Raw genomic sequence first — 14,651 nt, forward strand, 5'->3', positions numbered from 1 at the left:
TAAATGAACGAACGAATGAATAGGAAAAAACTGCTTAAGTTTTAAAGACACTTTTCCGATTAATTTTATTTCACCCTTCTCTCATTCCTTTTTTATTAATATTTTTGAAAAGAGAGTTATTCCGAAATTTTAATGCAAATTAATTTGGGAATGTCGGAGTTAAATAATTATCATATTTATTATTTTCGTCAAAATTATATGAGCACAAACAATTTAAATTTAAGTAATTTTTTAGCTCTTCTTTTAATCTACAAAAATAAAAATACATAAATAATTACAATATATATAAGTGTATGAATAAGTATATAAAATATATGTGCATATATTATATGTACCTTCGCCTAAATTGCTAAGACAAAATCGTTTAAGCAAATTAAGAAACAATTGTATAGATTTTATGTAGTCTAGTTGTATTTTTTTCAGTTCATTCTATGCGTTGTATTTTTTGCTTAATTTCATTCATTTTGTCTACTTGTTATCTTCCTTGTTTTCCTGCGGTTCCTCAACCTTGGTTAGAAGATTTAAAATAAAAGATTTATCTTTTTTTTTCTCCATTTCTTTCTCTTTCTTTTTCTTTTTTAATAGCTCATAGTTTTGTTCATTTAATTCGTTAATAATATCGTTTGTCAAGTCATCGTTAACTATTATTTGTTCATTATTTTTGTAAATGTTCTTTAATTCTTCAATTGCCTTTTTATTCCCTGAACAGGTAAGGGGAAAACGATCAAAATATGAATATTACTTGTACATGTAAAAAAGAAAAGAAAAGAAAAAGTATGGCTTGTAAAAAAAAAAAAAAAAAAAGGAAAAGAAAAAGAAAAAGAAAATGTATGATCTGTACATGTAGAAATAAAAAGAAAATGTATGATCTGTACATGTAAAAATAAAAAGAAAAAGTACGAATTGTGCATGTCAAAAAATAAGGGAAAAAAAGAAGGAAATAAAATATCATATTAAATAAATAAGAACTGTAGTATTTTCCCTCCATACATGATACAATTTTGCAAATTGAAAAAGTGATTTCTAATAAAGCACTGTAATATTTAATACAAATTAATAAGGCAGTTATATTTACTAAACAAAATAACATTGGGTAAAAACATGCCCATTTCACATTCATAAATATAGTACACATTCACACATACATAAATAGATACCTACATAGATACCTACATGGATACCTACATAGATACCTACATGGATACCTACATGGATACCTACATAGATACCTACATGGATACCTACATAGATACCTACATGGATACCTACATGGATACCTACATGGATACCTACATAGATACCTACATGAATACCTACATAAATAAATAATATATGTATATGTGTACATTTTCGTGCACGCATAAATTAGCTAAAAAGGGATGTAGACGTACTTATTACCTTTTATAGCTTTATATTTTATCTCGTCGCTTTTGCTAAGTGATAGCTTGAAATCGTATTCGCATATTGTGCTATCTTTCAAATTCTAATAATATGCAAATTGAAAAGGAAATGGGAGAAATGAACAGATACGTAAGGGAAAATAAGAGGTATGGTTTAACATCATTATTGGGGAGGTAGCAACATGTACGAAAAGGATAGTAAAAAATGAAAAAAATAAATAAAATAACAACTGCACAAATGTATCAACTATTCATCACTGCTATGTTATTTCTTTTATAATTTATCTAATTACTTCGTACGCTTTTATAGCATCTTTGAAATGAACATATTTTATAAAAAACATGTTACTGCTTTTTTTCCCGAAATAAATACCTTCACCTAACAAAGGTCCATCTGGAAATGCGAAAAAGGAAGAGAAAAATAAGACAAAAGGGGAAAAATAAAAAAATGAAAAAATGAAAAAATAAAAAAATGAAATAAGAGAAAAAATGGCAACACCAAATTGCAGAGCAAAAAAGACACATTCCTTTTTCTTCCCTATTTTCATCTCTTCATATTTTAGTCTCATTAAATATATTTAACTATTTACATTTACTAAATATTTCGGTTATTTCAAATCGATTTATGTCAACAGGAATATTTTTGCAAAGTATAGTTCCGTTGCTATTGAGAATTTGGTTCATTTAGAAAAAGTGCTTTCCATATATACACAAGTCATGCATATATATATGATTACATATACGTACATACATGTGTATATATATACATATATATATATATATATATATACATATATATATACACAACAAAATTAAAAAATTGATTTGCGGAAAAAAGGAAAAAACAAAAGCTAATTTTCGTATGCGTAATTATATTTTGAATGGTATGAAATAGTAAAAAAAAAAAAAAAAAAAAAAAAATGGATAATATAATGGATAATATAATGGATAATATAATGGATAATATAATGATGCTATGACTATAATACTATCTTGAAAATAATGATGAGTAATTTTATTTCCCCAAAAAGATTAGTAAAAAAGAGGGGCATTAAAAGACATATTTATATTGTGAATTACTTATGAGTAAGAAATATGAAAAGGGGAATTGAACTATTGTAATATAATAAAGAGCAAAAACATCATTTACGAGGAGTTTATTAAAGTATATTTAATTTGTAATGCAAAATTGTAAAAAAAAAAAAAAAAAAAAAAAATGATTGTTCATAAAAAGATAAGCAAATATTTATTATCCTTTTTAATACTTTAAAAATTGTTCATCTTATGTTTTGCTAAATTGGGAAAAAGGACTATGCAATCATGCAGATACATATATTTATAATACTGGAAGTACGATATGCCGTAAGTAAATTTTGTGTTTTGAAATAAAACTGCAACTTGTGTTTATTCTTTTTTTTTTTTTTTTTCTTTTCCATAATTAGCAAAAAGAAGGAAAAAAATAAAAATAAATTAATTAATAAACGAATGAATGGATAAATAAGTGAATGAATAAATAAACAAATAAACAGTTAAGTAATTGAATAGTGCTGCGTTACGCTTCGTTGTGCTTCGTTATGCTTCGTTATGCTTCGTTATGCTTCGTTATGCTTCGTTATGCTTTGATACGCTTCGTTACTTATATATTTTCTTGTAGTCTCTTTTGCATAGTTACGTATGGGCGCAATAGAACGCATTAATGAACTGTTTTAAAATAAATTGCCCCGTATGACGAGAAGAGTATGTGTATTTATACATGTATCCATATGGTACCTTTTTAACTTCACTTTTCCAACGATTTTCTATAGTAATGCAAATTTTAAAATGTTATGGAGAAGGAAATTTTTCTGACTAACATTAAAAGTTTTAGTGCTAAATGAACAATCGTTATTTATAAGTACAAAAAAGGGAAAAAACAATGGTCGTTGGTATATGAGCGGACTCGCATAAATATATATATATATATATATATATATATATATATATATAGGTATATACACATGTGCTCAAATGTATTCATATGTATGACTATGTCGAGCTAATGAAAAAAGTGTAAGGCAAAGTGCGTTTTTACTAATTATTTTTAATAAATTGAGTATCATTATTGCTTTTTAAAAAATTAGCAAAAATAGAAACACACAAATGCTGGAGGAAAAGGGCGAACAAAAAAAAAAAAAGAAAAAAAAAAAAAAGGAAGAAGATATTGGGAGTCATAATTCTTACACTGTGCATATTATGAGAAACATATGCAAAAAAAAAAAAAAAAAAGAAACTGTTTCTACATTTATGCGCTATGCACTACTGAAGGAGATACATTTTACAGGCTCCTTTCGTCCACGTCCTCCACTTTTTCCACTTCGTCTTCTTCCTCCGCTTCGTCTACTTCCTCCGCTTCGTCTACTTCCTCCACTTCGTCTACTTCCTCCGCTTCGTCTACTTCCTCCGCTTCGTCTACTTCTTCCGCTTCGTCTACTTCTTCCTCTTCGTTTACTTCCTCCTCTTCGTCCATTTCCCCCGCTTTGTCTTCTTCCTCCGCTTCGTCCTTTTCCCCCGCTTCGTCTACTTCCTCCTCGGTGGTGCTAGCATCCTGGGTTATTTCGCGCTTGTGCTCATGCTTGATGATCCCCCTGAAGACTTCCTTGATCTCGTCGAGTATGAACTTCAAGTCGTTTCTTCTAAGTCTGATTGTGTTAACATCGGCAAGAGTATCATAATCAATCTGTTCTGCATTGGAGTACGCAATTTTGGAAAAAATAATAGGCCAATAGTCTTTTTTATTTAAAGGTGTAAAGCCATAAATAATAGTTTCATCAGAGTCAGTGATGTGACAAACAAGGAGGTGATAAGTTTTATATTTGTCATTGCAGTAGGATTGGAATGAAGAGAACATATTAGAAATAAACTTCAATTCAAAAGAATGATTATAGGAATTTTTGGCTGTTTGGAAAATGTTCATATAGATTTTAAAAGCAGAAGTAATAGTAATAGATTTTTTATTACTCTCCATAATTTTTTTAATTAATATACTTAAGTAGCTAGCTGCATTTCGATGTAAATGTTTTTCAATAAGTTTATCATAGATTTCACATTGTTTCAGTCTATCTTTAAAAATATTAAATAAGAAATCGGATGTTTTGAGACAATTATATAAATATGTATCCATTTTTTTTACTCTATTAATATATATATGTATAAGTATGATCATAAAATAGAAACTATCACTATTGTAAAGTACATAAGTTCTTCTCTTCCATCCTAAAGTATTCATTGGTTTTATAATTTTTATAAAATTTTTTAGTTTTACTAATATTTCATTTTGTTTTTTTAAATCTAATTGTCTAAAATTACCAGTAAATTCTTTTATTTCGATATGACACATTGCTCTTATTTGATTGAAAGTATTCTTTACATTTTTATGATCGTATATATATATCCTTTCATCAATTTCTAGTGATTCATTTAACGAGATAAATGATAACATGGGTAGTAATCCCCTTTCCGAATCAAAGGAAATGAAATGTCCATTAGATATGTTTAATGAATCTTCATGTAAATTCTTTATTTCTTTGTTATAATAGTCATATGTTATTTGATCCGTCTTTAAATATGATATGAGTGATATACTACAGATAAAAATTATGGCGGAAGAATCGTCTTCACTTACGCATTGTACGAAGGGATATATCATCAAGCATAGGCACTTGTTTTCTTCTTTAATTATTGCACTATGATCATATAGCCTCGAAGGGACGTTCCTCCCCTTCCCTTTCCGCTTAGCATTCTCATCGTAGATAGGGAACGGGTACTCACATCCACCTCGCCGTCCATTCCCTCGTACATCTCCACGCGTATCTTCTTGTACATCTCCACGCGTATCTTCTTGTACATCTCCACGCGTATCATCTTGTACATCTCCACTTCTTTCATCTCTTTCGCCGCCTCTCCCCCCGTCTTTCTCACTTCTACTGTATATACTCATAATTTCATTGAGCTCTGCCTCGTTCAGTACCAAGTCCCATTTATCACTGTTTGCAAAAATTTCATGAAAAGGTCTCTTATTATCTATAACGAAAAACTTCAAATAATCCAAGTAATTCCTTCCTAATATTTTACTAAAAAAGTTTTCAATAGACTCATAAATACTAATATCTGTGTTTATGTGACAACATATACCTATTAATATTACTGCAAAGAAATAATCTCTGTAATATTCTTTATTTTTGGAATATATATCATCATATTTTTTAAAAAATTTTGTCATATCTTCTTTTTTTTCTATAGCATAACTGAATATGTTAATATCTTTTTTTAAATTTTTATGAAAATGTAATATATGTTCTGTACATATTGAGTCAATATTGTTAGAATAAAATATAAATATATTAAATTTGAATTCTTCATTTTTCCTATTTGATAACTCTTTTATTTCTCGGTTCACTCTCATGTAGTGATTCATGAACTCCTCTGCCTTTACAAACCCCATTTTTTTTTTTTTTCATTTAGGGGTTTGGCTTCGTGGGAAGAGCAGCTCTGGATGGAAGTACAGTCCATAAGAGCTACGATTCGTGTATGTTCGTGAGGGTGCTTATACTTGAGTACATGGAAATGTATGGAGCATCCCCCTTGTGTATTCTTTCCGTTTCACGTTCTTTGGCACTTGTCCCTTATAATATTTACACATTAGTCATTTTATTTATAACGAGCGAACACCAGTGCAGCAGTATAGCAGTATAGCGATACAGTAGTATGTCAGTATAGCAGCACTGCTAGGTACACATATATACGTTTACATATGTGTATTTGTATATGTGTATTTGTATATGTATGTGCATATATGACATACAATTTCAGTTCTTAGAAATTTCTTAAGCGAATTATTGAATGTTTTAAATGAAGGAGTTATGAAAATGGGGGGGGGGGAGAAAGGCATATACATATGAATATACGCATGCACAGTACGTACGCGTACACATATACACATACACATGTATACATATGCACACATACTAGCGTCCAAATGTGCGGACTCGGGAGATATTCGCAAAAGCTTATACCTCTTAGATAAATCAATAACATTAATGGAGATTCTCCACTTCTCCTATTTTTTGTAAGTTCATTTCATTTTATCGTAAGGAGAATAACGTTGTTCATTGTTTCTTTTATGGGCTTTGAAGTTACAAAATGATATCTCCTTTTTGCCTTTCCAATTTTGTACATATTTTGCATATTCTTTTTTGTGCTTACTGTGCACATCGTATTTTGTACATATTTTGCGTTTCTAATTTTTTTTTTTTTTTTTTTTTTGTTCGCTTGACATATATATAAATATATATAAATATATATATATATATAATATATATATAAATATATATAATATATATAAATATATATATTATATATATATATATATGTATCACTGCGTATTACTAGTTGGTTAAGAATGCAAATTGGGAAGTCAAACACGTAGGTGCAATTGTAAGTATAATATATCAAAATAAAGAAAACGAATTAGAAAAAGAAAATATGTAAAAGCATATTTTTTCTATTTCTCTTTCAGTAAGGAAGTACATTTTGTACATCATGTAAATGTGCCAAAAGGAGGGACATTGATTTTTTTTTTTTTTTTTTTTTTTTTTTTCCATCTTTTATATCTTTTTATTTCGATTTTACTTCTTTTATTTGTTTTTTTTTTTTCTTCCTCTTTTATTTCTTCTTACCAGCATACTTTTCGTTAAGTCCAAACTCAGTGGGAATTCATATATCCCTTGTTGCTTCACTTGTTTGAATAAAAGACGAATGGACATATTATATTTTATATGGGTACTTTCCTATTATTCCATTTCGCTCCTTAATGAATTGTTCTTTTGTGAACCTTTCCTCCTGAGCATGTATCTTTTATTATTTTTTCAAATTCCAACCTTTAAGGTCGTTTTTTGTTTGTGTTTACGTTTGTGTTTACGTTTGTGTTTACGTTTGTGTTTACGTTTGTGTTTATGTTTGTGTTTATGTTTGTGTTTATGTTTGTGTTTATGTTTGTGTTTATGTTTGTGTTTACGTTTGTGTTTATGTTTGTGTTTACGTTTGTGTTTATGTTTGTGTTTACGTTTGTGTTTATGTTTGTGTTTATGTTTGTGTTTATGTTTGTGTCTACGTTTGTGTTTATGTTTGTCTTTTTTTTTATTTTTTTTTTTTGATGAATATAAAAATTTGATTTATTTTGCTGGATTTGTGTGAGAAGTTGAATTAATTTTCAGCATTTAGAGTCTTTCGAGGGATTTACGAACGTGTAAGAATAAATGTATGTATACGTGGGTATATATGCATATGTATGTGTATATCTGTGTAAATATTTATGCCCATTTACATACAGAGCAGAGACGAATAAATAAAGCGGCAATACGATATTGTTTGAGCGTTTATGGCACAGGAGAATACTTCAATTAGCATTATTTCTTTTGGTTTATCATAATTGAGCTATTTTTTTTTTTTTTAATACTTATTTTTGTACGTATTATAAGAATATTACGCACACATCGCGTAATATAGTTTTTACCACTTAAAAGGATTTTCTTCTTTATTTGTATAGTATCTATTTTGTACACCATTTTTTTTTTCTCCTTTCTTTGCTTTCTTTGCTTTTTTTTTTTTTTTTTTTCATGTGGTAAATTCTATACAACATAATTTATTTTAAGCTATAACACAGATCGACATGATTTACTTAATCCCCGCGCTCTTCCCCCCATCCGTTAAACTTATAGAAAGGAAGCTCCTTATACGCGCATAAATATATACCTATATATGCTATATATCTATATATGTTTATATATATATATATATGCATACACGATTACATGTTTGCGGATGTATGTGTGAACGCTCGTTCATTTTGCTTTTTTTTAGACATATGTGGAAATGTAGTTATAGGATAATATTTCATTCTTCTACCTAATGGTGAAGAATATATATCCTTGCTCTTTTTAGATTTTTTTTTTTTTCTTTTTTCGTTTTTTACGTTTTTCAAATGTATTTATGGATGGGGAGCCGTAGCACTTTTTTCAAAAACGTTGGAGTTCCCACTTGTGTGAACATATGAACAAGCGTACATATGTATGTATACATATATAAGTATATTACGTGTATAAGTAAATATGTTCATATATCTGCGCATGCGCGTAAATGCGTATGTAAACGTATATCTATACTGACAGCATTATCGCAATTAGCGGAGTGGAATGTGGTTCTACTAAAATATGCATTATTTTTAAACCGTAAAATAGTACATGTGCTTCATTCATTTTACATTACTGCTAATATAAGAATGACCAGTGTATAAATTTTTAGCAGTAAAGGCAATATTTTGCTTATAGGTAACTACAGAAACGTCCTTGCACTTTATGAAGGTGATAATTTTTCCCTTTGAACATATTAACTCAGTTTCCAACAAAAGAAAATAAGCACATAAGAATTTCATACCTTTGTAATATCATACGTATAACATAATACTATATATACTATTTTCAAGGGGTAAATTAATATATATACTTTATTTTTAATTGTTCATCGAAACGTTTAATCGTCTAGCTTAATATACTGGAAAAAAAAAAAAATTATATTATCTCTCTTATGATTCGCCCTTGGTATCGTATGATGATTAAAATGAAATCTTTTTTTTTTTTTTTTTTTTTTTCAAATAATATTTTTCTGCCCATTTTTCTTCTTAAATATTTCCTCACGTTCTTCCCATTTTTCTATTTTTCCTTTTATTTTTCGTTGTGTATTACGCTTCAAAAAAAAAAAAAAGGCAAAAAATTCGAACACTCACGATAAACTATCCCAAACGAAATTTCGAATTTTCGGTAAACCAAACATTGTTCATTGTTAGGGGTTATATTATTCCTTTATATTTCTTTATGACGCATTTTTTTTATTATTTATTTTTTACTTTTTTTTATTTTTTTTTATTTTTTTTTTATTTTTTTATTTGTTTTTTTATTTTTCCAATTTTTCCCATTTTTCTCAGTATATGTCGAAATTTTATTTTACATATGTGCCGTGTAATGTTAATTTTAACGAATTTAAAAAATATTTAAGTATCACCATTTTACCATATTACAATTTTTGAGAATAATGAAAAGTAAATCATATTTATTGACGGTAAATTGAAGCTGCTACGAGATAAACTTGGATTTTGCAGCCTGATGCGTCAGCTGCGCCGTATGTACGTTTGGCACTTTCCCCGCTTTTTTTTTTTTTTTCCATTATCCATTGTCCATTTTGCATTATCCATCTTTCTTCTGCCTTATTTTTCTTCTTTCTCCCTTTTTTTTTTTTTTTTTTCCCCCCTTTTTTGTACAATGACAAATAACATACACGGAGATATTAAAAACTTAGACCTTGGGCCAGGTATTTTTTTTTTTTTTTTTTTTTTTTTCTTTTTTTGGCCGGTATTAGTTGCATATATATATGCACGAGATGGGCATATGCGTATAGGAAAAACGTGGTTGACAATATGGGCACGAGTTCGTGTACATGCGCGTATTGATGTGAGGCTTCATACTTATTTACCCACCTGCGTTTATATATATGTATGTACGTATATATATGTATTTATGTGTTTGCATATATATATGTACGTATATGTGGGACATGTTTTCTTTTGCAGAGTTCAAAAACTGTAAATGCTTAAATTTGTGCGAACTACAACTCATTTTGGGAGATCAACTTCGTCTGACCTCTAAAAGGAATGAAGAGGCACAAGCGTAAAAAGAAAAAAAAAAAAAAAAAAAGAGAGAGAGAAGTGTGTAGAATGATATTATGAATGTAATAAACGTTTTGAATGTTTTAAATGTAGAGGAAATTAACACGGCTCCGTATACTCATATATCGTGATACATGAAAAGACATAAGGCTGCCATATGCCTAATTAAACTGTAATTTTGTAATTCATATTTTTTTTTTTTTTTTTTTTTTTTTAGATTAATAAAATCATCGTTTGACTACGCAAGCAAATTTGCTACAATAAAAAATAGAAGTTCAATTGTGGATGTCAGAACAAATTTAGAAAGAATAGGAGAATTGCATGAATATGAAATTGCCATGTTAGTTAACTTACTACCGAAAACCATTTTAGAAGCAAGATATTTCATCCCATCATTAATTCGACTAAATGATGAAATATTAAATTCCATTCTGGAACATCTAATTAGTTATAAGATGTATGTATCGTGAGGACGTGGAATTGGCATGATAAATTTTTTCGTAGAAAGTAGGAGCAAAAAAAAAAAAAAAAAAAAAAAAAAAAAAAGGGTTCACAAAGGAGACTTGCTTAGAACGTAATGGGGAAAATGATCACATGTGGCTGCATCTATTACGGTATCCATTGCTGCACCAATCGGTGCATCGAGCGAGTCCCAAAACATTTTTGTGCATTGTGATATGACTATTTTGGCGTAGTACATTATGACAAGGTGGTGTGTATTATAATTATTAGTATATTTTACCTACATAGAGCAATAATAACTGGGTTGTACAGTTTAAAAAAAAAAAAAAAATTAATAGTTTAACATTTTAGCGTTTAACCATATTTTAGTGTTTTATGAAAAATTTTCAAGGTCAAAAAAAATTATGTTCTTCATGTTTAAATTTGCTACGTTTTTGTTTTTAACTTCTTGTCCATTTTGTCATCGTTCCTTTTACATTTTGCGGAAAATATGAGAAGAAGCATCCCGGGGTAGCGCACCTCAAAATGTGAAGCGCTAGCTGGGGGAGGAACTGGGGCAGTAAGTATGGTAATAACTAGGGAAGTAACCTATGTTAAGGATATTACTAACCATATTGACAAGCTCAGAATAAACGTACATGAAGAGATTGGTAAGTATAATAGGGGTGAAGAAGCAGCTGTTAGATGGTCCCCAATTATTAGACATGCAAGATGCTCAGCTAGGTTGGCTTCTAATTTATTACAAAATATTCACCTTTTTTAAACTGCTCTGTTAATTTCGTATATTTAAGGAATACGCATTGGTGTTCAATGGTTGTAGTCTCGTCCAGTTATGTATGCCGACAATCGCCGCTAGTTCACTTTAATCGATGCTAATTACCGCTCACGCCGCTTATAGCTGCTAATCACTGCTACTTATCTTTACCAGTGAACGACTCATCTGCTGATGCGGGGCTGTGAGAGGGAGGGGAAGGGATCATTTTTGCTAAGGACGAGTATATTGTTATCATAGGAAATATACGCGTTGATGTACCTGAAAAGAATGAGTGATGTAATTATACATATGGTCTCTAAGTAGTAATGATGTTGAGTAATACCAGCCCAAATAAAAATATGATGAAATAAGGATATAGGTACTTTGTAAATTTTATTTGGATTATCTTTAATAATATTATTCCACCAGTCCACAATAATTTTAAGCAAATTTCTTTTAACAATGAAATGAATTTGATCAATACATTCATTTAATCCATTTTGAAAAAAATATTTGGAAAAATTCTGTATGACATTATTATATAAAAATATATTCCCTCGTTTAATTGAATATATTATATCTATATATATATGTAAATTATATTTTTGTAATAACATTTTTGGAGGATATATACCTTTATTTAAACGAATTGAAACAACAGATTCTAGTATTTTTTTTCTAAATTCTATTCTACTTTTTTTAGAATTAGAAAAAGCCCATATGAACTCCTTTTCTGCCATCTCATATTCTAATTTTTGTAAATATAATTTCCCTAATTGATTTTTAAATAAGACAATAAAAAATTTAGGTATATACATATAATTAATATCAGTTGTGTTAATAATTTTTAAAAAGCTAGATGTTATTTGCATATTATTTAATTTCATACATAATTTAATTGATTGAAGCATTAATATTACAAATGCACCATGCCTTTCTGCATCTCCTTTCACTATTCCTATTTTTCCACGTATAGAATTCAGTACTTCTATTGTGTATTTATTCTTATCATTTATGTCTTCATTAAACTCCTCATTATTCTCATCATTAAATATATCATTTTTATTATTTGTATTATTATACGAATCCGCAAGGGTACTTATATTGTTCAAAAAAGAACATACCGATAACAAGTATGGAAGTAACCATAAACTATCACAATATATCTGTATAAACGTAAATAAAAATTTGCAACTTGTACTTAGTAATGCATCCCAATTGATATAACTTTTATTACATAATATTTTTATAATATTAAAATGGTCTATTATTAACTGTTCATAATTTTTTAAAAAATTCCTTTTCTTTATTTTCTTTCTTAAATCCACTTCATTCATTTCATCTATTACATGAACAGGTACAGGCAATTGGGTTAGCTTCAGTATGGAGCTAATTCGGTACCCGTTCCTCACCCTCACACACTCCTCAAAATTGTCGAGCACTGCATTATAGTCCTCAACATTGCCCCCTCTACCCCTCACGTTATTGTTAATACCACTACTAGTACCTCCTCTACTGTCCAGGCCACGAAGAAAATTAATTTTTCTCGTAATAGCGTTATCCTCACTCACATTCATTTTTGGATACAACCGCGCGCGTAAGTGCTAGCAGTATTCTTCTACGCGCGTACATACATGCAAAAATTAATATGTACGTATATATGCATATATATGTGTACACATAAATATATATATATATTATAGTATACGGCAGTATGCTGAAAAGACAGATGAAAAAACAAATGATAAAAAAAATAAAATAAAGTAAGAACAATAAAAATGATACTACATATTGCATAAAAACCGCGGGAAAAAGAAGAGGAAGGAGAATGAGCCTTATCGCGTTGGTCAGGTGTTATCCTTCATCATTTGGGCGTATATGTGTTGCGTATTGCCACGTAGGGTACTACGTTATGTACTACTGCATCCCGCAGAGCTACTCTGTGTGCTAATTTATCACATACGAATGTACATAATTCTGCAAATGTGCATGTAAATGTATAAAACAGGAATGGTTTATTTCTATACGGCCAAATAACAAACAAACCCACACTTTGAAAGTGATTTAATTCGTTTTCCTCTTTTTAATTTCGCAAGAACAATATATTCTTCTGCTTTCCCTTAACAAGTATATAAACAAAAAAAAAATTTTAATTTGTTCAAAATTTTATACTGTTTTTCACTACATTCTTGTGCATGATAAGGACACGCAGCGAGAGCAGTCGCACAAGCTGCTGCATAAATGGGCTCACGGATGAACTACCAAACGAATGAACGGCAAATAAAAAAAAATGCGTATATACATGTACAAGTCAAGCAACAAATAATTGCATGTTCGACATTATTCACAAATTAAATTTATCTATTTTTAATAAAAAAAATAAAACTACAAATGTAGTAAGTTCGTACGTGAATGTACTAATTTATGTACAAATTTATGTACAAATTTATGTGCCAATTTATGTACAAATTTATGTACCAATTTATGTACAAATTTATGTACCAATTTATATACAAATTTATGTACCAATTTATGTATTAATTTATGTACAAATTTATATTTGTATGAATGCAAGTATGTATATGCTAAGAAAAAAGAGGGTATTCGATTGGATATGTATGCAAAAATAATTGAGCACAATGTTTTAAAATATTATATTTTATTATGAAAGCATAAAGAAGGAAAAATGGGAGTTACATGGACGTTTACATTTACATGAACATATCTACATGTGTATATTTATATATATATGTTAGTGCCTTTTTGTTTTATAAAACAAGCATAAAGAGAACACAGAAAAATAGAGATAACTTGAAATGAAATGGATAGGGTAACGTGTATTATTATCCTGTCGTTAACTTTTTTTATATTGTTATTCCTTTACTTCTTTTTTTCGCTACGTCGTGTAAAAATAAAAAAAAAAAAAGGCAGTTGTAAACGTGATAGCTGAAAAGGTTTTATGCATATGTAAAAGAATATACAACGTGTGCTATTTATTCAGCGTAGTTTAATTTATACTTTTAATTTTTGTATAAATAATATACTCTTCCGAAATTTAATGGAATGATTATATTCCCTCAAAACAAGTAGCGCCATAACTTTTATCCAGAATTTTTTTCTTTTTATAAATTATTGCGTTTTCTTTTGTTGAATAATATATATACTAATATATAAAGGAAAACGAAAACGAAAACGAAACAGCAAAGGCAGAAAATGACGCATATAGGCCATCTCATTGGTATGTTACTCGTAAATATACATAGATATCACTCCAATTTTT

At 28.9% G+C, this 14,651-nt stretch overlaps 4 protein-coding genes across 4 annotated transcripts; 1 reads left to right on the forward strand and 3 right to left on the reverse strand.

Moving 5' to 3' along the window:
- Window positions 1-139: 139 nt before the first annotated feature.
- MKS88_001201 (RNA-binding protein) lies at window positions 140-2,084 on the reverse strand (the record flags this gene model as incomplete). The annotated part of the gene is made up of 6 exons (XM_067219864.1): window positions 140-248; window positions 473-701; window positions 1,170-1,313; window positions 1,399-1,483; window positions 1,694-1,794; window positions 1,997-2,084. The coding sequence occupies 6 exons, from the start codon at window positions 2,082-2,084 to the stop codon at window positions 140-142; spliced, it is 756 nt and encodes a 251-aa protein (XP_067075128.1).
- A 1,630-nt stretch (window positions 2,085-3,714) lies between these two features.
- Window positions 3,715-5,880, reverse strand: MKS88_001202 (uncharacterized protein; the record flags this gene model as incomplete). Its single annotated transcript, XM_067219865.1, has 1 exon — window positions 3,715-5,880. The coding sequence occupies one exon, from the start codon at window positions 5,878-5,880 to the stop codon at window positions 3,715-3,717; it is 2,166 nt and encodes a 721-aa protein (XP_067075129.1).
- A 3,871-nt stretch (window positions 5,881-9,751) lies between these two features.
- MKS88_001203 (DNA-directed RNA polymerase II 16 kDa subunit) lies at window positions 9,752-11,380 on the forward strand (the record flags this gene model as incomplete). The annotated part of the gene is made up of 4 exons (XM_067219866.1): window positions 9,752-9,800; window positions 10,060-10,156; window positions 10,373-10,602; window positions 11,157-11,380. The coding sequence occupies 4 exons, from the start codon at window positions 9,752-9,754 to the stop codon at window positions 11,378-11,380; spliced, it is 600 nt and encodes a 199-aa protein (XP_067075130.1).
- A 138-nt stretch (window positions 11,381-11,518) lies between these two features.
- MKS88_001204 (uncharacterized protein) lies at window positions 11,519-12,948 on the reverse strand (the record flags this gene model as incomplete). Its single annotated transcript, XM_067219867.1, has 2 exons — window positions 11,519-11,571; window positions 11,679-12,948. 2 exons carry the CDS (start codon window positions 12,946-12,948, stop codon window positions 11,519-11,521), a joined length of 1,323 nt encoding a protein of 440 aa, XP_067075131.1.
- Between the last annotated feature and the right edge of the window lie 1,703 nt (window positions 12,949-14,651).

This window comes from Plasmodium brasilianum, chromosome 4 (genome assembly GCF_023973825.1).
Source record: "Plasmodium brasilianum strain Bolivian I chromosome 4, whole genome shotgun sequence".
NCBI lineage: Eukaryota > Apicomplexa > Aconoidasida > Haemosporida > Plasmodiidae > Plasmodium > Plasmodium brasilianum.